At 63.2% G+C, this 20,437-nt stretch overlaps 2 protein-coding genes across 5 annotated transcripts; one reads left to right on the top strand and one right to left on the bottom strand.

The window, feature by feature from the left end:
• The first annotated feature begins 431 nt into the window (after positions 1–431).
• ANO8 (anoctamin 8) lies at positions 432–10,968 on the top strand. 4 transcript variants are annotated; one of them, XM_058563671.1, is made up of 18 exons: positions 668–1,500; positions 2,247–2,357; positions 2,469–2,601; positions 2,785–2,923; positions 3,004–3,100; positions 4,000–4,116; positions 4,206–4,333; positions 4,430–4,591; positions 4,913–5,065; positions 5,178–5,304; positions 5,434–5,489; positions 5,589–5,663; positions 6,420–7,214; positions 7,419–7,610; positions 7,709–7,840; positions 7,920–8,030; positions 8,843–9,509; positions 10,315–10,968. In XM_058563671.1, the coding sequence occupies exons 1-18, from the start codon at positions 1,395–1,397 to the stop codon at positions 10,671–10,673; spliced, it is 3,660 nt and encodes a 1,219-aa protein (XP_058419654.1). In that variant the 5' UTR covers positions 668–1,394; the 3' UTR covers positions 10,674–10,968. The 4 variants fall into 4 exon arrangements, with proteins under 4 accessions (XP_058419655.1, XP_058419654.1, XP_058419653.1 ...); XM_058563672.1 differs by lacking the exon at positions 668–1,500 and adding an exon at positions 432–509 and having other exon boundaries at positions 4,206–4,591; XM_058563670.1 differs by having other exon boundaries at positions 4,206–4,591.
• Positions 10,969–13,001: 2,033 nt separating this feature from the next.
• Positions 13,002–20,224, bottom strand: DDA1 (DET1 and DDB1 associated 1). Its single transcript, XM_058563678.1, has 5 exons — positions 20,119–20,224; positions 15,878–15,958; positions 15,661–15,712; positions 14,661–14,722; positions 13,002–13,695 (listed from the first exon to the last, which is right to left on the bottom strand). Exons 1-5 carry the CDS (start codon positions 20,119–20,121, stop codon positions 13,585–13,587), a joined length of 309 nt encoding a protein of 102 aa, XP_058419661.1. The 5' UTR covers positions 20,122–20,224; the 3' UTR covers positions 13,002–13,584.
• Between the last annotated feature and the right edge of the window lie 213 nt (positions 20,225–20,437).

Below are 20,437 nucleotides of genomic sequence, written 5' to 3'. Positions count from 1 at the left end.
TCTCTTCCCTCCCTACCTTTCCCTCTGGCCGTTCCCTCGGCAGCGGATACTCTTGATTTGACAAACTCATCCTCAGGGCCTAGCTGCAAGGTCCCCTCCACTAGGAAGCCTTCCTGGAACTCCAGCACAGCCCTCTCTCCCTTCTGGGTGTCCATGGCCCAGGCCTGCCCGTGCAGAGCTGAGTGTCCGGTCTGTCTCTGGCTTCCCGAAAACCAGAAAGGGGAGTCTCGGAGATTACTTTCGGGTTAACCCAGGACAGCGCAGGATCGCGGAACAATATGCTGATGGTGGAATTCCAGGCACTGGCTGGGCGGGGTCTCAGGGGGCGCTTTAGCACCGCGAATTCTCTGGTTCTCGGACGGAGCGGGCGGGCGGCGCACCTACAGTTTGGGAAGAATCGATCGGACAGGCTAGAGTTTTAATTCTTCTAGGCCCCGTCCTGCTCAATTTTTTCATCTGTAAAGGGGACGATGACATTAGGCATCTCCGAGGTGTTCCATCTGTCACAGGTACACATCAAACGCCTACTGTGTGCTCCTTCCTCGCTGGACTCTCAGTCTAACGGAGGAGGCTACTCAGGATGGTCAGGGGTCTGCGTGCCAAACAAAATACAGGACGCCTAGTTCAATGTGAATTTCACATAAACAACGAATCACGTTTTAGTGTATCTGTGTCCCATGTACTATTTGGGAAGTACTAAAAATTTATTCATTTATCTGAAATTCACATTTAACTGGGAGGACTGTATTTTTATTTGCTAAACTTGGCGACTCTATCAGGTCCTCTCTGAGGTCACCCTGAAGGGTGCAGGGGTTAAATGGAGGAAGAGGCGTTGAAGAGTGTCCTAGGCAGCTGAACTGTGTGTGCTAAGGTCCTGGGGCGGGACCTGCTATAGTTATCTATGCGCATCCCTGCTGTGGTGGTTGAAGTTATTGCTCCCCGGAATCTCGCCCAACCAGGCCCGCCCTCTCCCACGTCCTGCCGAAGTGAAATCACGCCCATCTCAGATTCCAAACTGCGCCTTTGTTAGATGGGGAAACTAAGGCGTAGAATCCAGGCCCGGGACGGGTGGGGACAAGGAGGACAATGCACCTTCGGTGCGGGCGGGGACTAGCACCAGAGAGCGAGGTGGGCGGGCGAGAACGAAACTCAGAAAACGACACGGGCGGAGTCGAGAACCCAAAAGCGACGTACGCGGGCCAAGAAGGGGAATCGAGGTTCGGTGCGGGCGGGGACGAGAAGCAGCGCTCGGGCACGCGGGGACGGCGGCCGGCGCGGGCGGGCGCGGCCTTTGTCTCCTCCTCCGGCGCGCGCCTTGGCTGCACCGGCCCCATGAGCCCGCGGCCCCCCGGCGCCCGGGCCGCTCACAGCCCCTGACCTGATTTGCCCTCGCCATGGCCGAAGCCGCCTCCGGTGCCGTTGGCACGTCCCTGGAGGGCGAGCGCGGCAAGAGGCCCCCGCCGGAGGGCGAGCCTGCAGCCCCGGCGTCCGGAGTTCTGGGTATGTGCAGCGGCTGGATCCTACAGGGTTGCAGGTGCCTGGGGTGCGCGCGGCGGCCGGACGGGGAGGGGGCTGGGGGTCAGCTGTCCCAGGCTTGGAGTCCAGTCCAGGAGCCGGATCCTCCAGGCACTGCGGCTGCGGCCAGGCGGGCGCGGCTGGGACGGTGCAGCGGGCCGGGGTCCCAGCGCAGACACACAGACACGCCCCTCCGAGAGCCCCGGCCCGGGGCTCAGCCCCGTCACCCCTGGGCTACGGGATCTCGGCCGGGCGGGAATGCGCTTGAGAGCCTCTCCGCAGAGGATATAGAATCGTATGGTCTTGGGTTCGAATCCCAGCTCGGCTGTGTGACCTTGGGCATGTGTCTTAAACGCTCTGGGCCTCAGTTTCCTCACCTGTGAAATGGGGTAAGAACCGCACCCAGTTGTGAGGACGTGCTGACATAATGTGGTGAAGAGCTCAGGGCTGCTAGTGGGTGCCCTATCGATTGTGGTTTTGGGGTCACAGCTGGGCCTCAAGAATGAGTAAGATTTGTAAGGGAGGACCTGGGGGAAGGGCCTGGCTGGTGCAAGGACCAGGAGGGAAGGAAACAAGCCAGGCCAGAGATAGCAGGGCTTGAACGCCAGGGCGAGTGCCGAGGAGCTCTGGCGAGTGGGTGAGCAGGGAGGAGGGCTGGAAAGACCCAGACTGGAGGCTGGGCTTCTGGTCCAGGAGTGGCCTGACCCCGGCCTGTCTCGCCTGTCCCACAGATAAGCTTTTTGGGAAGCGGCTCCTGCAAGCGGGTCGATACCTGGTGTCCCACAAGGCATGGATGAAGACAGTGCCCACGGAGAACTGCGATGTGTTGATGACCTTCCCAGGTACCCGTGCCTGTCTGCCCAGTGCCCAGACTGGGCTCCCCTGTGTGGGAGTCTGTAGGCGGCCTCAGAGCACTTGTGGCAAGATCCACTGGTCCCTGTGCCCCTTGGCAGACACGACCGATGACCACACACTGCTATGGCTGCTGAACCACATCCGCGTGGGCATCCCCGAGCTCATCGTGCAAGTCCGCCACCACCGCCACACGCGTGCCTACGCCTTCTTCGTCACCGCCACGTATGAGAGGTGAGTTCCTGTCCCTGGTTTCTCGCTTACCCTGCCACCCAGCTCCCCGCCCTTCCAAACGCCTACTGCAAGGTCCGGCCGCCCTGCGTTTGTCCCAGGTGGCCACCAGGTGCACTATCCCCAGCTCCAGGATGGTGAGCCAGGGCCTCCCTGTTGATCCCACCTCCCTTGTCCTTCCCACAGCCTACTCCGAGGGGCCGATGAGCTGGGTCTGCGCAAGGCAGTGAAGGCCGAGTTTGGTGGGGGGACCCGCAGCTTCTCCTGCGAGGAGGACTTCATCTACGAGAATGTGGAGAGTGAGATGCGCTTCTTCACCTCCCAGGTGCGGCAGGCTCTGGCCCTCAGCGCGCATCCGTAGCCCATGCACTGCTGCTCCCTGTGCTCACGCCCTGTCCCCTGCAGGAGCGCCAGAGCATCATCCGCTTCTGGCTGCAGAACCTGCGAGCCAAGCAGGGCGAGGCACTGCACAATGTGCGCTTCCTGGAGGACCAGCCAATCAGTGAGTGAGGCGGGGCCCACCCTCCAATCACATGCGGGGAGTTGGGTGGGGCTCTTAGAGGATAGCCTATCAAGGCAGGAGGGCGGGGCCGTATCAATTTATCAGGGGCTAATGAAGGGTTGGGCGGGGCCTGGAGATAGATTAACCAATGAGCTGGGGGGGTGTGGCCCAAGCGAGGGGGTGGTGCTTATCCCCTGGGAGGCAGAGCCAAGAGAAATCCTTTTCTGGGTCTAGGAAAAGGTAGGGGCAGGATCATGGACAGCACTCCATGTACTGTGTAGTGCGGCCCTGGGCCTCAGTTTCTCCTCCAGGAAACCAGCCGCTACAATCTCACTTTCTGATGCCAACTTTGCACCATTCCTCAGAAGTGTGGAACAATGAACTGAAGCCAAATGGCTTTATTTAAAAAACATGGTTCCCCAGGGCCGGCCCAGTGGCTCAGTGGTTAAGTCCGTGTGCTCTGCTGCAGCAGCCCGGGGTTCGAAGGTTTGGATCCCGGGCGCGCACCGACGCACCGCTTACTAAGCCATGCTGTGGCGGCATCCCATATAAAGTAGAGAAGCATGGGCACGGATGTTAGCCCAGGGCCACTCTTCCTCAAGAAAAAAGGGGAGGATTGGCAGATGTTAGCTCAGGGCTAGTCCTCCTGGCAAAAAGAGAAAAAGGTTCCCCACTGGGACCCCACCCTCCTAGGTTCCCTGCACCTTTCCCCGCCTGCCCTTGCACCTCCCAAATCCTGAAGAACCAGATATTGCATCCACCCAGAACTCCTCCCCTGGGAAGAGCCTCTGTGGGTTTAAGAGCAGGTGAAGAGCTGTGACTTGGGTTTCAGCCAAGGGGACTGGGAAGGCCAGGTACAATCAGAGGGGCGAGGGTCACCCATTCTTCTTCCCCAACAGTCCCTGAGCTGGTGGCCCGCGGGATCATCCAGCAGGTGTTCCCGGTCCATGAGCAGCGCATCCTGAACCGCCTCATGAAGTCATGGGTGCAGGCTGTGTGTGAAAACCAGCCTCTAGGTGTGGCCCAGGCTGGGGGGAGAGTGTGGGGTGGGTGGGAATCCCAGGAAGCAGGCAGGGCTGACTGGGACCCTCTGTCCCCCCCGCAGACGAGATCTGTGACTACTTTGGCGTGAAGATTGCCATGTACTTCGCCTGGCTGGGCTTCTACACGTCGGCAATGGTGTACCCAGCCGTCTTTGGCTCTGTCCTGTACACATTCACGGAGGCTGATCAGGTGCTGGGCATGGGCCAGGCAGGGGTGCGGTGCCCAAGACACCCTCCTCCATGGGCCAGCCTGGCCAACAGCTCAGCCCTCCTCTGCCACCTCCAGAAAAGCCGGGATGTATCCTGTGTGGTCTTTGCCCTCTTCAATGTGGTCTGGTCAACACTGTTCTTGGAGGAGTGGAAACGGAGGGGGGCGGAGCTGGCCTATAAGTGGGGAACGCTGGACTCACCCGGGGAAGCTGTGGAGGAGCCACGACCCCAGTTCAGGGTCAGTCCGGAGGGGTCTGAATCCAAGGACTCCAAAAATAGGGTAAAGGAGAGAACACACTGGGCCGGGGGCACTGCAGGAGCCAAGACAGGGAGGCGTGAATTAGGGCTGCAGCATCAAAAAGGGTATGTCAAGTGGGGGCCTGTGTGCTCGGAGGGGGAGTGGGAAAACGGGATTGGAGAGACTGGGAAAGGGCACTAGGTGGGGTACCGAGAGCAGAGGCGTGGCGGAGGGAAGTCGAGTTCGGAGGACTGAGCAGGCTGTGTGGGGCAGGGGCGGCCCGCTGGGTCTCACGCTGGGCCCGGCCCTGCCCTCTGCCAGGGCGTGCGCCGCATCAGCCCCGTGACGCGGGCCGAGGAGTTCTACTACCCACCCTGGAAGCGGCTGCTGTTCCAGCTGCTCGTGAGCCTCCCGGTGTGCCTCACCTGCCTGGCCTGCGTGTTCCTGCTCATGCTCGGCTGCTTCCAGCTGCAGGTGACCGCCGGCCCCAGCCCCGGCCTTGGCCCTGACCTGGCGACCACCTGCCCAGGGCTGCACCGAGCAGAGCCCAGCTGCTGGGGTGCCCATGAACCCCCTGCCCCCGCAGGAGCTGGTGTTGAGTGTGAAAGGGCTGCCCCGCCTCGCCCGCTTCCTGCCCAAGGTCGTGCTGGCTGTGCTGGTCAGCGTGAGTGCTGAGGGCTACAAGAAGCTCGCCGTCTGGCTCAACGACATGGGTATGCCCTGCAGGGGAGGGCCCGCTGCCTGCCTGCTGCGCCCTGGGAGGAAGGTCCCCACTGCCCTGTGGGGTCCCCGCCGCCCACAGGGATCTGGGCCGCCCCCTCACTAGCCCCCTCGGCCTCCAGAGAATTACCGGCTGGAGAGCGCCTACGAGAAGCACCTCATCATCAAGGTCGTCCTGGTGAGTGGGGGCCAGCAGGTGGGCAGGGGGTCTGCCCGAGGCGCAGCAGAGGCTCCTGGGGGCGGGGGCGGCAGGGTGACCGCACACCTGCCTCTGCAGTTCCAATTCGTCAACTCGTACCTGAGCCTCTTCTACATCGGCTTCTACCTCAAGGACATGGAGCGCCTGAAGGAGGTGAGAGCCCGGCCCGGCAGTGCCCTCATGGCGGCCGGCGGGGGGCCACACCTGGCCAAAGGGGTCCATGGGCTCTCAGCCCCTCCCCCCCCATCCTGCTCTCCTCTCTGCCCGTGTGTCCATCCTCTCTCTGCCTGTCACCCCCGTCTGTCTGTCCACCTGTCCATCGGTCCCTCTACAGCTCCTGCTCGTCCTGTCCCTGTCCCAGAGCCTTGAGCGGCAGCTTCAGGCGGTACTGGTCCCGCTCATGGCCCTGCGGTTCCGCCTGCTCCTCCTCTCCCTCCAGGGCCTCCTGCTCGTGGCCCAGGCCAAAGTATGGGTGTGGGGCTGTGCTGGGGGCCTCACGCCGAGCTTAGGGTGCATGCGCCGAGGGGATGGGGCTCTGCTGACAGGGTGCAGGTGGCGGGCACCCCTCAAGGCCCCAGGCACCGGCTAAGCCCACAGGTGGGGCTGCAAGCAGGGCCGCCTGGAGCCCGCGGCGGGGTGGAGATGCACAAGGCCTGCCTGGGAGGTTGGCCAGGAGCGCTGTGGCCTACCGGGCTGTGGTTCTGTGGCAGATGAACAGCGGCAGAGGCTGAGTCCTGAGGCCTCCGTGTCCCAGGACATCCACAGGAGCAGAGTTAGGAAGCAGGTTCAGGGTGTGTGTCTGGAAACCTGCTCTGGGAGGGCAGGTGCCCAGTCCCAGCAGCCTGTCCCAGAGCCCAGGGCCCCACCTGCCCCCAATGCGGCCTCTCTCCACCCCCTTCCTGCCCCCAGATGCTGGCCACTCTGCTGATCACCCGCCAGTTCCTCCAGAATGTGCGCGAGGTCCTGCAGCCGCACCTGTACCGGCGGCTGGGCCGTGGCGAGCTCGGCCTGAGGGCCGCCTGGGAGCTGGCCCACGCCCTGCTTGGCCTGCTGAGCCTCCGGCGCCCTGCGCCCCGCCGCCTCGAACCCCAGGCCGAAGAGGGTGGCGGCAGCGGTGGAGGGGGGCGCAGGTGTCTCAGTGGGGGCTGCGGGGCACCCGAGGAGGAGGAGGAGGCCCCAGTGCAGCGGCGGCCAGTGGGGGAAGGCGGGGAGGTGGGGGATGGGCCGAGGGGGGACGAGGAGGAGGAGGAGGAAGACGACGAGGAGGAGGAAGATGAAGAGGAGGGTGAGGAGGGCAGCCTCCTGGACTGCGGGCTCCGGCTGAAGAAGGTCAGCTTTGCTGAGCGGGGGGCTGGGCGGCACCGGCCCATTCCAAGCCCGGAGGCCCTCCTGGAGGAGGGGAGCCCCACTATGGTGGAGAAGGGGCTGGAGCCAGGTGTGTTCACACTGGCCGAGGAGGATGATGAGGCCGAGGGGGCTCCCGGCAGCCCTGAGCGGGAGCCCCCAGCCATCCTGCTCCGCCGGGCCGGGGGCGAGGGCCGTGACCAGGGGCCGGACGGGGGCCCAGACCCTGAGCCAGGCTCAGGTGACTCAGCCCGGAGGCAGCGGCGGCAGAATCGGTCATCTTGGATCGACCCACCCGAGGAGGAATACTCACCCCAGCTCACCCAGGCCGAGCTGGAGAGCTGTATGAAGAAGTACGAGGTGAAGAGGGTGCCTGAGGGTGGAGGTGGTGGGCGACGGGGGTGATGGGGGGCCTGTGGTGCGGTTGGGAAGCTCCTGGAGGGGGAGGCTCTGCGTCCTGCAAGATAATCAGAGAGGTGGGCTTGACGAGAGGAAGGTGGTCTAAGGAGGAGACATCCTGGTCTGAGGGAGGGCCCGAGGCCACCCCCAGGTGCCCGCCTGCAGGACACGTTCCAGGACTACCAGGAGATGTTCGTGCAGTTCGGCTACGTTGTGCTGTTCTCGTCCGCCTTCCCCCTGGCCGCGCTGTGCGCTCTGGTCAACAACCTCATCGAGATCCGCAGCGACGCACTCAAGCTGTGCACGGGGCTGCAGCGGCCCTTTGGGCAGCGAGTGGAGAGCATCGGCCAGTGGCAGGTATGGGGAGGGCTGAGGGCTCTGAGCCGAGGCCCAGAGGGAAACGGGTGCACTGGGCAGGAGCCGGAGCCCGCCTGACCCCCCGTGTCCCTCTGCAGAAGGTGATGGAGGCCATGGGCGTCCTGGCAATCGTGGTCAACTGCTATCTCATTGGCCAGTGTGGGCAGCTACAGCGCCTGCTGCCCTGGCTCAGCCCTGAGGCAGCCATCGTTTCCGTGGTGGTGCTCGAGGTGGGGCTGCGGCCGGGCGGGGGAGCCGGGCGGCGGGCAGGCATGCCCGAGCCTGCAGCCTCCTCCTCTGTCGCCTCAGCACTTCGCTCTGCTCCTCAAGTACCTCATCCACGTGGCCGTCCCCGACATCCCCGGGTGGGTCGCTGAGGAGATGGCCAAGCTCGAGTACCAGCGTCGGGAGGCCTTCAAGGTACACGGGCGGAGCCGGGCTCCGCCACTCAGCGGGGCTTCTCCACCTTGCCTGGCTGCAGCCCAGCCCTTAACAGGAGGGTGGGTGCACAGAGCCCGGTGGAACAATTAGTGCTCCAAATGGGTCCAGGCCCTTCCAGAATCCTGGTGGCATCCAGCACCAGGCTGGCGCTCGTGAACATTCGGTCACCTGCCAGCTTTCCTGGCAGTGTTCCGTTCAGGGCCAGGGACAAGGGTGCTTCCTAGAAGCCCAGCATCAGCCACTCCTCAGAAGCTGCAGAGCAGGCCAGGGACTTGGCAGCGCCGGCCAGCCGGGGGTGCTCTCCACGCTGACAGAAATGCTCTCTGTTTGCTGTCCATGGAGCCCTCACATGGAGCACTTCAAATGGTGCTGGTGCAGCTGAGAAATGGAATTTTTATTCTATTTTATTTGAATTATTTGAATTAACATTGATGAAGCCACGTGTGGCTACTGGCTATCGGACCGGCCAGTGTGGATTCGTCTGTGCCAGTCACGGCTCTGTCTCTCACAGGTTCTCCAGAAAGCAGGAGACCATTAAGGCCCAATATTTGTTTCCCCTCTCCCAGCTCCTAAGACAGTGTCTGGCATGTGGCCAGGGACAGAGTTGGTGGCCAGTAAACGTCCTCTTCTCAATTCTCAGCAGTGGTGTGGGTCCAGGGATGCAGTTGGCACCCAAAAGGGTTTAGATCTCTCCACCTCCGCAGAGGGCTCCCACTTGGGCCCGGGCTGCGGCTGGTGTCTACTCACACACCCTCCCTTCCCAGTCCCCGTAACCTCTCCACTCTCCACAGAGACACGAGCGCCAGGCCCAGCACCGCTACCAGCAGCAGCAGCGCCGGCGGCGGGAGGAGGAGGAACGCCAGCGCCACGCGGAGCATCACACCCGGCGGGAACACGACGCCAGCGGCCGGGACGAGGCACGGGCCGAGGACTCCGGGCTGGACCCCAGCGCCCCCGAGAAGGCCTCAGCCAAGGCCAAGGGCAGCGGGGCAGGCGGCCACGGACCGGAGCGGCCCAAGCGCCCGGGGTCCCTGCTGGCGCCCAACAACGTCATGAAGCTGAAGCAGATCATCCCGCTGCAGGGCAAGTTCCTGTCGTCGGGGGCCGCGTCCTCGCTGGCCGGTGCCGGATCCGGCCCCACCACCCGGCCGCCCCCTGCCCAGTCGCCCACGGGCAGTGACACCCGCCTGCCGGCCTTCCTCAGCTTCAAGTTCCTCAAGTCCCCTGAGACCCGGCGAGACCCCGAGCGCAGCCACTCGCCACCCAAGGCCTTCCACACCGGCAAGCTCTTCCCCTTCGGCGGCGCCCGGGCTGAGGCCGGGTCCAACGGGGTAGGCGGGCAGGCCCGGCCAGATGGGACCCCTGGCGGTGGCAGTGGCAGGGCCCAGCGGAGTGGGCCAGCGGACGAGGCCGCGGCTGAGGAGCCAGATGCCCCCCGGCCCGAAGAGGAAGGCTCAGGTCACAAGCCTTAACTCGGGGGTGGGGACTCCGGGCTGGGCTTTGGGGTAGGGGTGGGTGGCCAGGCCTGGGGAGAGGGGCTGAAGGAGACAGGAGGCCCGGCCTCTGGTGTCGCTGGGGACCTGGGGACCTGGTACATGGAGCCTCTCAGTCAAAGCCTGCTCAGTCTCCCTGGGACCCTGGAGAGCCTGACGCCCTGTGCCTGACGCTCCTCACCCCAGGGAGGGATTCCAAAGTGCCCCTCCCCAGGCACCTCACCCGCCATGCTCTGGTGCCAGGAAAGAAGAGGGAAGCCCTTGACCGTCTGGCCTAGCCTCTCCTGCCCCCACAAGATCCCACACCCAGCTCACTCTGGGGGGCTGGAACCCCCAGGCCTCTATGCAAGTCCTCACCCCAGAGCCCGGCTCCTCCAGGAGGCGTTCCTCTGGGGCAGGGGCTGGGGCTGCTCAGCCACAGGCTGCACCCACATTAGTGCTGAGCAGAGGCGCAGGCCTCACCCCGGCCCCTCCCACCTTGCCAGGGCTCAGCAGCCCATCCCCAGGGAGCCCAAGAGGTGGCAGCTGCAGCAGCAGGGACATAGGTCAGAAGTCAGAGGGACTTCCTCAGATTGTCCCCTCCCCATGAGGGGGAGGGGCCCAGTGCCCAGAGGCAGGGCATGCACCCCAACACGCCCACCCTGTGTCCCTGATCAGAAGCAATAAGGCCCTCCATGTGCCTGGAAGCCCGGGAGGGAGTGCGGGCAGCGTCCCGAGTGGGTGCAGCGGCGGGGGCGGCACCCCCGGAACGGCCCCTCTCACCTCCGCAGGGACCGCGCTGGCCCCCGTGGGCGCCCCCGCCCTCCGCACCCGCCGCAGCCGGAGCCCCGCGCAGCTGCCGCCGCCGCCAACGCCGCTGCCCCGGCCCCCGACGCCGCCCGCCGGCTGCTGGCAGTGGGACGGGCCGTGGGGCTGCGGGGGCGAGGGCGCTGCCCCCCGCCAGGTCTCCGCCGACTGCCCGCCCTGCGCCCTGGCCGGGCCCGCGCCCGGCCCCCAGTCCCTGCCGGGCGACGCCAGCTTCTACAGCCTCCCGCTCCCGCCGCCGCCCCCCTCCGAGCCCCCTGAGCCCCCGGCGCCCTCGCCCAGCCCCAGCCCCCAGGCGGTGTGCTGGCCCAGCGGCTGGCACTAGCTCGGCCGCCCTGCCCTCCTCTTCGCGGATGCAACATCAGCCCCGGGCGGGGCGGCGCCGCCCGCCACCGCGCTTCAGCCCCACGGCCCCAGGATTGGCTGTCTCTCCTGAGGCAGGGCCGGGGGTCCGGCCCCCCCATCTGCCGTTTTCCTTTCCACTAGGATGGGGGACACGAAAGGTAACCCTGACAACCAACAGAAAACACAGAATAGGCGATTATTTATTTGTTTTTAATTTATTTTGTCATATTTTTGTAAAACGGCAGAAATGCAATAAAAAGTATATTTCAACAGTGCCGGAGGATGGAGCAGTGGAAGGAGGTCCGGGGGGGCCCAGTGACTAGGTTGGCGCAGGCTCTTTTGGGGCCTGGGGGCTGAGGGTGGGTGCCCCTCCCATCTTCTAAACCATGGGAGCCTCCCACTAAGAAGTGGGTCTCCAGGTCACAGATGGAAAATTCCAGACTGTGCCGCCTCTAAGACAACCCAGATTTGGGGGCCGACTCCAGGCCCAGGGCCCCTGGGAAGAGCTGCAGAGCCTCAGGCCCTGGCTTCAGCCTCCTAGACAAAGTAAGAAATCTCAAAATGCTGAAAGGAGTCAACAGTTTGGGCACGGGGCCTGGGTCCTGAGTGGGCCTTGGCCCTGCAGGGTGGTGGGGGTGGCACAGTCCTCGAGGCCACACTTTCTGGCACACCCGCCTCCCCAGCCAATCAGAGGTGCTGGGGCCGGGGGAAGAACCTGGGTGTGAAAATCAGAAGGCACCTGGTGCCCTTGCCTCCGTGTTGAGGGATGTGCATTCGGGGGTGGCAGCAGGGAGCGACCAGGGCATCCCACCGTGGGACAGCTGTCAGAGTTGCTGGGACTCTTCACTGTGTGATCAGGGATGGACGTGGCCTCTCCCAACTTCGAGCATGTCCACATCCAAAGGCTCAGAGCCTGCCGGGCCCCGCCCCAGGGCTGGGGGAACCCAGAAGGAGCCAGGGTGAGGAAAAGGCACCTTGGGGGGCTGTGAGAGAGAAGTCAGGATTCACTGGAGGCAGGAGAGCAGCCTGTGCAAAGGCACAGAGGTGTGGGAAGGCAGAGTTTGGTGTGTGGGGGAGCAGAGGAGTGAGGGGGACCCAAAGGCAGGAGTAGTAGGTGGAGGCTGGCCACGGGGCCTGCCCTGGGGAGACCATAGGGAGGCCCGGGTGGGCCATGGACAGGATTGGCAGGAGACAGAACCCAGCCCCTCAAAGGAGGAACTGGGGCAGGGGAGGCCCGGGCGAGCCTCGGGGAAGGACAGGGTGCAGCCTGCTCCCGCTCTGCCCCATGGCCTCTGGAGCTGAAGTCCCTCCATCTTCTCAGTCACTAACCAGCGGTGATACCTCACACCTGCCCAGGGTCAGACCACCTCTGGGACTGGGGATCCCAAGCCAGTCTGAGAGCATCCGGGGACTCAGCCCACCCTGGCAGGACTACAGTCCAGCTTGGAGGTCCCGAGCACCTGCCTTGTGACACAGGGACTGAAGGCGGATGTAGACACTGCCCAGAGCTGGGAGGTGAAGCCCCTTGGCCCCACGGCACAGCTGAGCAGCCAATCCTGGAACCTTCCACCCTGGGAGGTGCTAGGCAGCCCAGGCCCAAGCAGCCTGACTCAGGCTGGTCCCTCCACGGTGATAACCTGGGGCAGGCGCCCCGTCCATGGCCTGGCCTCTCCTCTAGCCCCACGGCCCGACCCCTCACCAGCCCCAGTGGCCCAGCACTCAGCTTCCACACTGCGGCCCTGCTGGGGGTGGGCGGGGGAGAAGTGGTATGCCCCCCCCGCCCCAAGCTCAGTGGTCAGGGCCTCAAACCTTCTGCCTGGAGCCCAAATGCCCCCTGCGTTCCCCAGCTTAGCCCCAAAGCCAGCCCAGCTGGTGGCCCGAGTGGCTGTGGAACTCGCCAACTGACGGCGCCTAGGCTGGGCATTCCACAGCGCTCTGTGTGCGTGCTCCCTGAGCCAGGGGCGCGTGAGGCCAGGCCACCAGGCTGTCTCCACAGTGGCTGGTGGGCATGCCACCCTGTTCGCCAGTGTCCTGGGAGTGGAGTCAACCACAGTTCCGTCCCTGGTGACATGGACTGTCTCTCAGGGGTGTCCTGGTCCTTCGGGACACCTTGACAGGTAAGGCAAAGGGGCAGGTCCAGGCAGGCCTTGGAGCTGAGTGAGGCGGCCGCAGCAGGCCCACAACAGAATCCAGCCGGTCCCAGGGCCCCAGCAGGTGGGTCCCCCTCTCCGCTCCTCTTGGTGACGATGCGATGACTCTCAGTGGCTCCGTCCTCTGGGGCGGAGGCACACGGAGCGAAGACGCAAGGTCGAGTAGGAAAGATCCTTTTATTGGGGTGGACACGGAGCACGCACAAGTCCATGATAAAATGACTTGAGAGAAAGATCCGGAAGGGCCGACTTCTCCCCTGGTGCACGCTCAGAGCAAGGTCTGGGCACGGAATAGGTCCCGATGGAATGTGAGACAAGGCCAAGTCTTTAAGGCCCGGACCGGCAGGGGGAGCAGGGAGAAGGCCCCCACCCCTGCCGCCCAGCTGCAGGGCCCCAGCTCTAGACCCTCGCAGACCCACTCTGGTTCTCCAGAGGAGGACTGTGGGGCGGGAGGAGAGGCAACTGGGGGCGGGGGAGGTGGTAAATAACAATGTTGTTTTCAAAAAGCATCTACCAACACCACACTACTGGGTCTGACGTCCCCTTTAACCATCACTTGGTACATTTTACAGCATAAATAAAAACTCAAGGAAAATAAATACATCGGCTCCTATGAGGTTGGAAGTGGTATGGATGGCGGGGCGTGGGCGGGCCGGCGGGGGCAGGCAGGGCGCTTACACACGGCGGGTGGGCAGGCGAGGAATAGACAAGACAGGAGGCGCTTGTGGGGGAGCATGAGTCTTAAGTGTCCTCGTGCATGTCCGGGCTGTCGGTCCGTGCGACCTTGCGGGGTGGGGCCGAGCTCTCTCCCTCCAGGTCCACTTGTTCCTGGTCTCTCTTCTTGGCAGCGTTCTGGGGGGCAGGGGGCAGGAGAGGGGCTGTGAATCTTCACTTGAGTGAGCTCCTGAAATTTTGATGCCGGCCTGGGCCCTGGGGCTCCAAGGGCATCACATGTCCTGGCCGGGCAGCCCCTCCCGCTCCCAGACCTGCCCAGCTAAGCCACAGTCCCCTGGGGCGGCCTGCCTGCCCCAGGCACTGTGAGGAGTCACCACAGCTCACAACGACCCACACATGGCCCGAAACGCTCAGAGGAGTGAGCCACCTGGGGAAGCCCTTGCGTTGCCACAGAAGAGAAAAGCTGGCCAGCTGGGGAAACTCTCCTTTCCCCGCTGGTGGGGAATCAAGGCCTGTGGGGCTGGGGAGGGCCAGGCGCTTCATCATGGGCCCCTCCCACCTCACCCTGAGCAGGCCCCCGTCCCATGTTCAGTGTTCAAAGAAAAACAAACCGACTGCATTGAAGGACAAAAGGTCCAGATTTCCATTAAAGAAGAAGAAAAAATGTCCTGCATGTTCAGGAGGCGGCCTCTGGGAGAGAGGGAGGGACAACTTCTCACTGCAGCCACATCCTCTTGTATTACCTGGATTTTTCATCATGTGTACGTTTTGCCAAGAAACAAAGATTCCAGGTAGTAACACTCAAGTCTACCTGCCCCCCGGGACCTGCTCGCTGTGGGTGGCGCTCACACCTCCGTGCGGCTCGCCCATCCCTGAACACCAGAGCCCTGTGGCCTCTGCACAGCCATCCCCTCCTCTGGAAGGCTCTTCCCTCTCCTGGAACGCTCTTCCCTCTTCTGGAACGCTCTTCCCTCTCCTGGAACGCTCTTTCCTCTCCTGGATCACCTGGTGAACTCCTATTCAGCCCTCAAGGCCCCACTCAAACACCTGGTCTCCCAGCCACCCATGTCCTTCCCCTACTTAGAGGCCTCTGCTAGGCACCATGTACCCGAGTCCCAGCAACTGAGCCCCACGTGCTTTACCTTTTTGTCCCATTGCTGATGTAGGTAGCGCAAAAGGATGTTTGTTTTTTCTGTCACAATGACTGAGGAAGAAAGACAGACAAAGTCACAGGAAGAGGCTGCAGGCGGCAAGCCTCCATCCCCACCTGCACCTCCCAGGATGAGTGGGTGGTCACCCTCCCTGACCTCAGGACCATTTGTCCTGGGGGACCTTCTGGGACTCAAGTCAGCACCCCCAACCCGGGAAGAGATTTCTGGAAGCTCAGCGTTTCCATCCTGGGCACACGGCCACTACCAAGGGGACCAAGCCCGCTGCTCCGCCAGGGCCCCTGCCCCTTGGCCTTGTGCAGGATTCCACTGTTGGGCAGGGAACGACGAGCCCCAGCACGCAGGCTCCCTCATGTTCTTTCCCAGCTCTGAGCCCAGATCTACACAGCTGTGCCCTGGTGACCACAGAACCCACCCAGCAGGGTCCAGGGGGATTCTTTTTTTTTTTTTTTTTTTTTTGGTGAGGAAGATTAGCCCTGAGCTAACATCTGTGCCCATCTTCTTCCATTTTGTACATGGGATGCTGCCATAGCATGGCTTGACAAGCGGTGTGTAGGTCTGCGCCCAGGATGCGAACCTGCGAACCCCCAGGCCGCCAAAGTGGAGCATGTGCACTTAACCACTACACCAGTGGGCCGGCCCTCCTGGGGGATTCTTTATCACGGTTAAAATAAAACATCACGACCATGATAAACAACCTCAGGGTCCCGCTGCTCTGTGGCTCTGGGCCTCTCTCTGCAGGGCCCTCTGCCTGGATGCCCCTCCCTGAGCTGCTGCCCTGGAGCTGTGCTGTGGAGCCGGCAGGGGGCGCCTGACTTGCTGGGAGGTAGGGGGAGAGCACCCCTGCGGGGCTGGACGCCGACGGCAGCATGCAGAGGTCAGGAGGGTCCTGGAGCTGCTCCCAAGGGCTGGGAGATGACCGGCCTCCCCGTGTGCAGGCCCAGCGTGGAACAGACTGAGAGAGGCCACTTACTCTGTTCGGACGGGTACTCCCGCGTAGGCAGGTAGACCGAGGGCCGTCGGTTCTGCAGGAGGGATGGGAAGGTGTGGGTTAGGAGAGCGGACACACCTGGGGTCCCCTCAACCCTCAACCTGGCACCCCCTCCACCGCAGATCGGAACACATGCGAGGATCTCGGGGGGCCTCTGCTCCAGCAAGACCCATTCCTGCAGTGCCCGGCACACACTCACCGATGCTTTGCACACGGAGTCGGCGTGAAATCGACTAAAATTGCTCTTGTTGTACACAGGCAGTCCTTTCAAAAAATCTGCCTAGAAGACAGGGGGACGGTGCGTGAGAAATGGGGCGGCAGGCGCGTCTCCCCTGGAGCCCCTGGGGGGCTGGGCTTCCGCGACGGCCGGGGGCTTCCTTATGTTCTTCTGTTGGTCAGCTTTTCCGGGACGCACCCTTGAGCTGGCTACCTGACTGTACGCTGTCCTGACCAGAGAAAAGGAACTGGCCCAGGGGAGGCACACGTTCTCCCACGGTATCCTCATAACAGCCCCGGCACCGGGCGAGAGGTGGGGAAACTGAGGCTCAAAAAGGACAAGCCACCTGTTTAAGTCACCGAGTGAGCCAGCAGCAGGGCGGGGGGCCGGACCCGGGCCTCTGTGCTTGCTGACACACTGACCTCCCCATCTCGTCTCTGTTTCTCCACCTGTGACAGAGACCCAGGAGGGAGTGAGGCTCGTCCCTCCTAAGAAACCCTGTGGGCCGGAGTGACAATACTCAGGGGCTGGGGAGCAGGGGCCTGGGTGAAGGGGAGTGGGCAGGTCAGCCACAGGGGCTGCCGCCATACAGGACCTGCCAGGAGCCCAGTGCCGACTGAGCCGCCGAGTTCTGAGGAGACTCAGAATCCCAGTCTTAACGGGTCATGGCCAGGCTTTCATCAGTGGCCCAGCTTTTATAAAATGCAGTGTGGAGTGGGGTCAGCTCAGCGGCCGCTCCTGGAGCCCGCACACTGGCAGGCTCCGCTGGGAGAGGAGAAGGCCTCCCAGGGAGAGGCCCAGAGGCCGAGCGGGAGCAGGCAGAGGCGCACTGGTGCAGGGAGCCAGCAATGGGACTCAATCCCAGTGTCGCCTCCTCCAGAGTCCTTTCTCCGCCACTCTGGCATCACTGGGCAAGGCCGGGCGAGGGCTCTGGACGGGAAGACCCTGGCTCAGCCACAAGATGGAGGCAGTAAAAGCCAATAGGAGCCGTGTCCACCTCAAGAAACTGAGGCACGAGAGCCTAGGGGCGCACGGGGACGGGTGAAGGCCAAGAGCTTGGGCAGGGAGTGACCTCCCAGCAGAGCAGGAGGGCAATGCTGTCGTCAGGCCTGGGGTGGGACAGCTGGGGAGGGCTGCAGCCCGTGTGGGGTTCCCCACGTGTCCCGCCCTGGGCCAGGGGCTTCCTGAGCTGGTGTCACTCGGTCAAAAAGACATGGAAACTAAGGCAGAAAGGTCGCATGGCACTCATCTAAGTAAGCCAACTTAAATCCTGGTTTGCCCACCCTCAGAGGCCAAGCTGCTTCTGTCACGTGACATGCCATGCCTCAGTTTCCCCACCTGAAAATCCAGAGCTCAGAGCCCCCATAGGCTACATTAATCCCCCTCTGGTGGTCCACCCCATGCCACTGTTCAGGTGATTGCCCACCTGGGGCAGGCGGGAGGGAGCAGGTGTCCTCCCCTCTGTGGGGTCCAGTGAGACCTCGGCAGGACAGGCCAGCCAGGTGGCCGGGACTCCGCTCCCACCCAGGAGGCCGCCCTCACATCCGGGTGACCCAGTGCCCCGGGGCTGGCTCAACGCCCCTCAAACCTGCCTCCCCTGTCCCAGGACCCCTGCCCCAGCTCCGCCCTAGACCATAGGGCCAGCTTCATCCATCCGCAAGGTTGGCAGGCCCCACGCCAGGCACCAGGGCACTGGGGGGAAACACGGCAGACCTGCTCTTGGCCCCAGGGAGCATCCAGTGCACTGACACACGGGTGTGGGTCAAAGAGCTGTGCAGCGAATGCACAGAGGCCATGAGGACAGGGTGCCGCAGGGCCCAGGACACGGGAGGAAAGATCTGGCTAGCCTGGGGGATCAGGGAGGGCTGCCCAGAGGCAGTGACGCAGGTGCTGAGACTTGAAGGGTAAGGGGGTCCCTGTCCTTGCTCAAACCCCTCCACAGCCCTGGTGGGCTTGGTCCCTGCTGGCCTCCTGACAAGCGTGCCCTCAGCCCGTGCTGTGCCACCCTCCAGGAACGCCTCTCCTTTCTCCACGTGGGAAACACCCGCCAACCCCTCCACCCAGCTCAAACTCCTCGCCTCTTCCCTCTCCGCACCCCCGCTGGAGCCTCTGCCAGGCCACACGCACACACGCCGAGGTCGTCTACGTACACGTCCGCTTCCCTGGCTGGACCGGCACCTCCCTGAGGGCAGATGGCAGGGCTCATATGGGGCCAGAGCCCCAGGCCTGCACTCAATCCCGGCTGTGTGACCTGGCGAGTGACCGCCCAGCCTGGCCGTCTCCCCTGGGAATCAGGGGTTACAACGGGGGCCCTCCCAGGGTTGTTCTGAGTCTCAACAAGACAACACAGGGAAAGAGCTCCTTCGAGAGTAGCTGTTAGCATCAACGTGTTTGAGCTGAAAAAACTTCATGATGAAGACAGGGTATGGCCAGTCCTTCCTATCGGCTAAGCAGGAGCACAAGGTCTCAGACACAGGGGAGAAACTCACTCCAGCCACACACAGCCTGCGACGGCGGGGCCCAGAAGCCATCCACTGCCTCAGCAAGCAAGCACTGAACATCTGCATGCCAGTCCCCATGCAGGCAGCCCACCAGGGATCCAACCAAAGTGAGATGAGAAAAAGAAATGGTGGCCAAGAGAGGAGCAATGTGGGGGCCTCCCGCAGTCAGGAAGGAGCCCTCTGAGGAGGGGATGTTCGCAGGAGGAAGAGCATCCCAGGCAGAAGCAGCAGGTGCAAGGGCCCTGGGGTGGCAGGGACTTGGCGTGTGAGATTGAGAGAACAAAGCCAGTGTGGCTGGACCTCGCAAAGACAGGGGTGAAAAGGGTGGAGATGAGGTCACAGAGGTGGGCAGGGGCCTTGGGGGGCGAGGGGGGAGCTGGGGTTTCATAGGGGTTACAACAGGAAGCCCCTGGAGTGTTTTATAAGCCAGAAAGGCGTATAATCTGATTTCCATCTCTTAAAGTTCCCTCTGGCTTCAGGCAGATGATAGATTGCCAACGGGGCTGGCCGGAGGCGAAGGGGCTGGAGCAGGGATCCAAGTGGCCTGGGCCAGGACAGGGAGCTGTGGACAGACTCAGGATGCGTCCTGAAGGCAGAGCCAGCAGAACCCTCTTACGGACTGGGTGTGGGCGACGTGGACGCAGCAAGGAAACAAAGACAACGCCCAGGCTTGGGGTCCGCATGCTGGGAACCCCACTTCTTGTCTCCTTCCCGACAAGAAACCTTCTTTTGCCCCGCCCCACATCTGCAGGACTGCAGGTGGTGGGCTGGGACCCCAGGTCCAGGGACATTAGGTTCTGACTTGCCCTGACAAAGGTTTCCATTCCCCTGCCAGCCCTGGGGATGCCAAAGAGTAGTGCTGGGAGGGGGGCTTCAGCCCAGCTCTGAGGCGGGGTCCCACTGTACAGGCAGGGGGATGGAACCCCAGAGAACCACCAGACCCAGATCCCCACATGAGCTAGTTCCCCAGAGGAGATTTTACCCTCCCAACTAGCAGGTGGCATCAGCCCCACTTCAAGATGAGGAGACAGCTGGGAGAGGGGGTCACCCGCCCGTCACCCAGCTCATCTAGTGAGCGCTCGCTGTCACAAGCCCTTTGCAACGTCAGTTCCCTAAAGTGTCACGACCCCAGGAGATCTGGACTACTGCTACCCCCATTTAGCAGGGAGGGAGCCTGGGATCGGAGAGATGAGGGTGCTCCCTTTTAGGAGCAGGTCAGGGCCTGGAATGGCACGGGTGGGGTCAGGGCTCCGGGGGACCGGGGCAGTCTGCGATGTCGCACTTTCTTTGGCGACAAAGCCCTGCATGTCACGATGTCAAGCCCCCTCCCCCGTCCCCAAGCCCAGGCCAGCCTCCCAACCCCTCCAGAAACGGAGAAGCCCAGGACCGGGCCGCCGAGAACGAAGTCTGAGCTGGGGGTCTCAGGGGACCCCATCCCCACCCAGGCGATTTCCGGGGGAGCCGCGACCCGGAAATGAATGAGTTGTCAGGGCCTGGAAGTCTAGATGGGGTCAGGGGTCGGAGAAGAAGCCAGGGTGGGGTCAGCAGGAAGCTCACAGCGGGGTCCCGAGATCGAAGGTCACAGGTCAGAGCGAGGGGCGGAGCCGGGGCTAAGGGGGCCCAGCAGTGAGATGACGGGCCTCGGAGATTACAGGAGGTGGGTGGCCCGCGGCGCCATTTTGTGGAGCGGAGGGGGAGTACGGGCCCTGCGGCCACCCTCACCATCTTCTGTTTCCTCCGTCGCTGCCTCAGCCACCGCCTCAGCCGCCGCCGCCGCCGCCACAGCCGCCCTCTTACCGCCGCCGCACAGTAACTTCCAGCCACGGCACAGCCCACACTGATGGCGCCGTCGCCCTCCCGTCATTGGTCCGCTCTCTAGCTCCGCCCCCAGGATGTGCAGCCTCTGCGCGCTCCCATTGGCCAGATCTGGCTAAATCACACTCCCATTGGTCTCCATGCCTTCTCCTTCGTGGGCAAGTTCGGTTGAGAGAGTAAAACCCCGCCCGGGACTTAGAAGCGATGGGCAGCAAAAGCCGAAGTG

Source organism: Diceros bicornis, chromosome 20 (genome assembly GCF_020826845.1).
Source record: "Diceros bicornis minor isolate mBicDic1 chromosome 20, mDicBic1.mat.cur, whole genome shotgun sequence".
Taxonomy (NCBI): domain Eukaryota; kingdom Metazoa; phylum Chordata; class Mammalia; order Perissodactyla; family Rhinocerotidae; genus Diceros; species Diceros bicornis.
Note: the sequence above shows the minus strand (reverse complement) of the source record. Positions and strands in the feature narration are given on the sequence as shown.

Excerpts from the sequence above, each read along its gene's own strand:
- DDA1 (XM_058563678.1), bottom strand. Across the intron at positions 14,723-15,660 it reads GGAGTACCCGTCCGAACAGA|TCATTGTGACAGAAAAAACA; the intron begins GTAAGTGGCCTC and ends TTTCTTCCTCAG. Across the intron at positions 13,696-14,660 it reads ATCAGCAATGGGACAAAAAG|AACGCTGCCAAGAAGAGAGA; the intron begins GTAAAGCACGTG and ends CCTGCCCCCCAG.
- ANO8 (XM_058563670.1), top strand. The coding sequence starts at position 1,395 with ATGGCCGAAGCCGCCTCCGGTGCCGTTGGCACGTCCCTGGAGGGCGAG. Across the intron at positions 5,066-5,177 it reads TCGGCTGCTTCCAGCTGCAG|GAGCTGGTGTTGAGTGTGAA; the intron begins GTGACCGCCGGC and ends CTGCCCCCGCAG. Across the intron at positions 7,841-7,919 it reads TTTCCGTGGTGGTGCTCGAG|CACTTCGCTCTGCTCCTCAA; the intron begins GTGGGGCTGCGG and ends CTGTCGCCTCAG.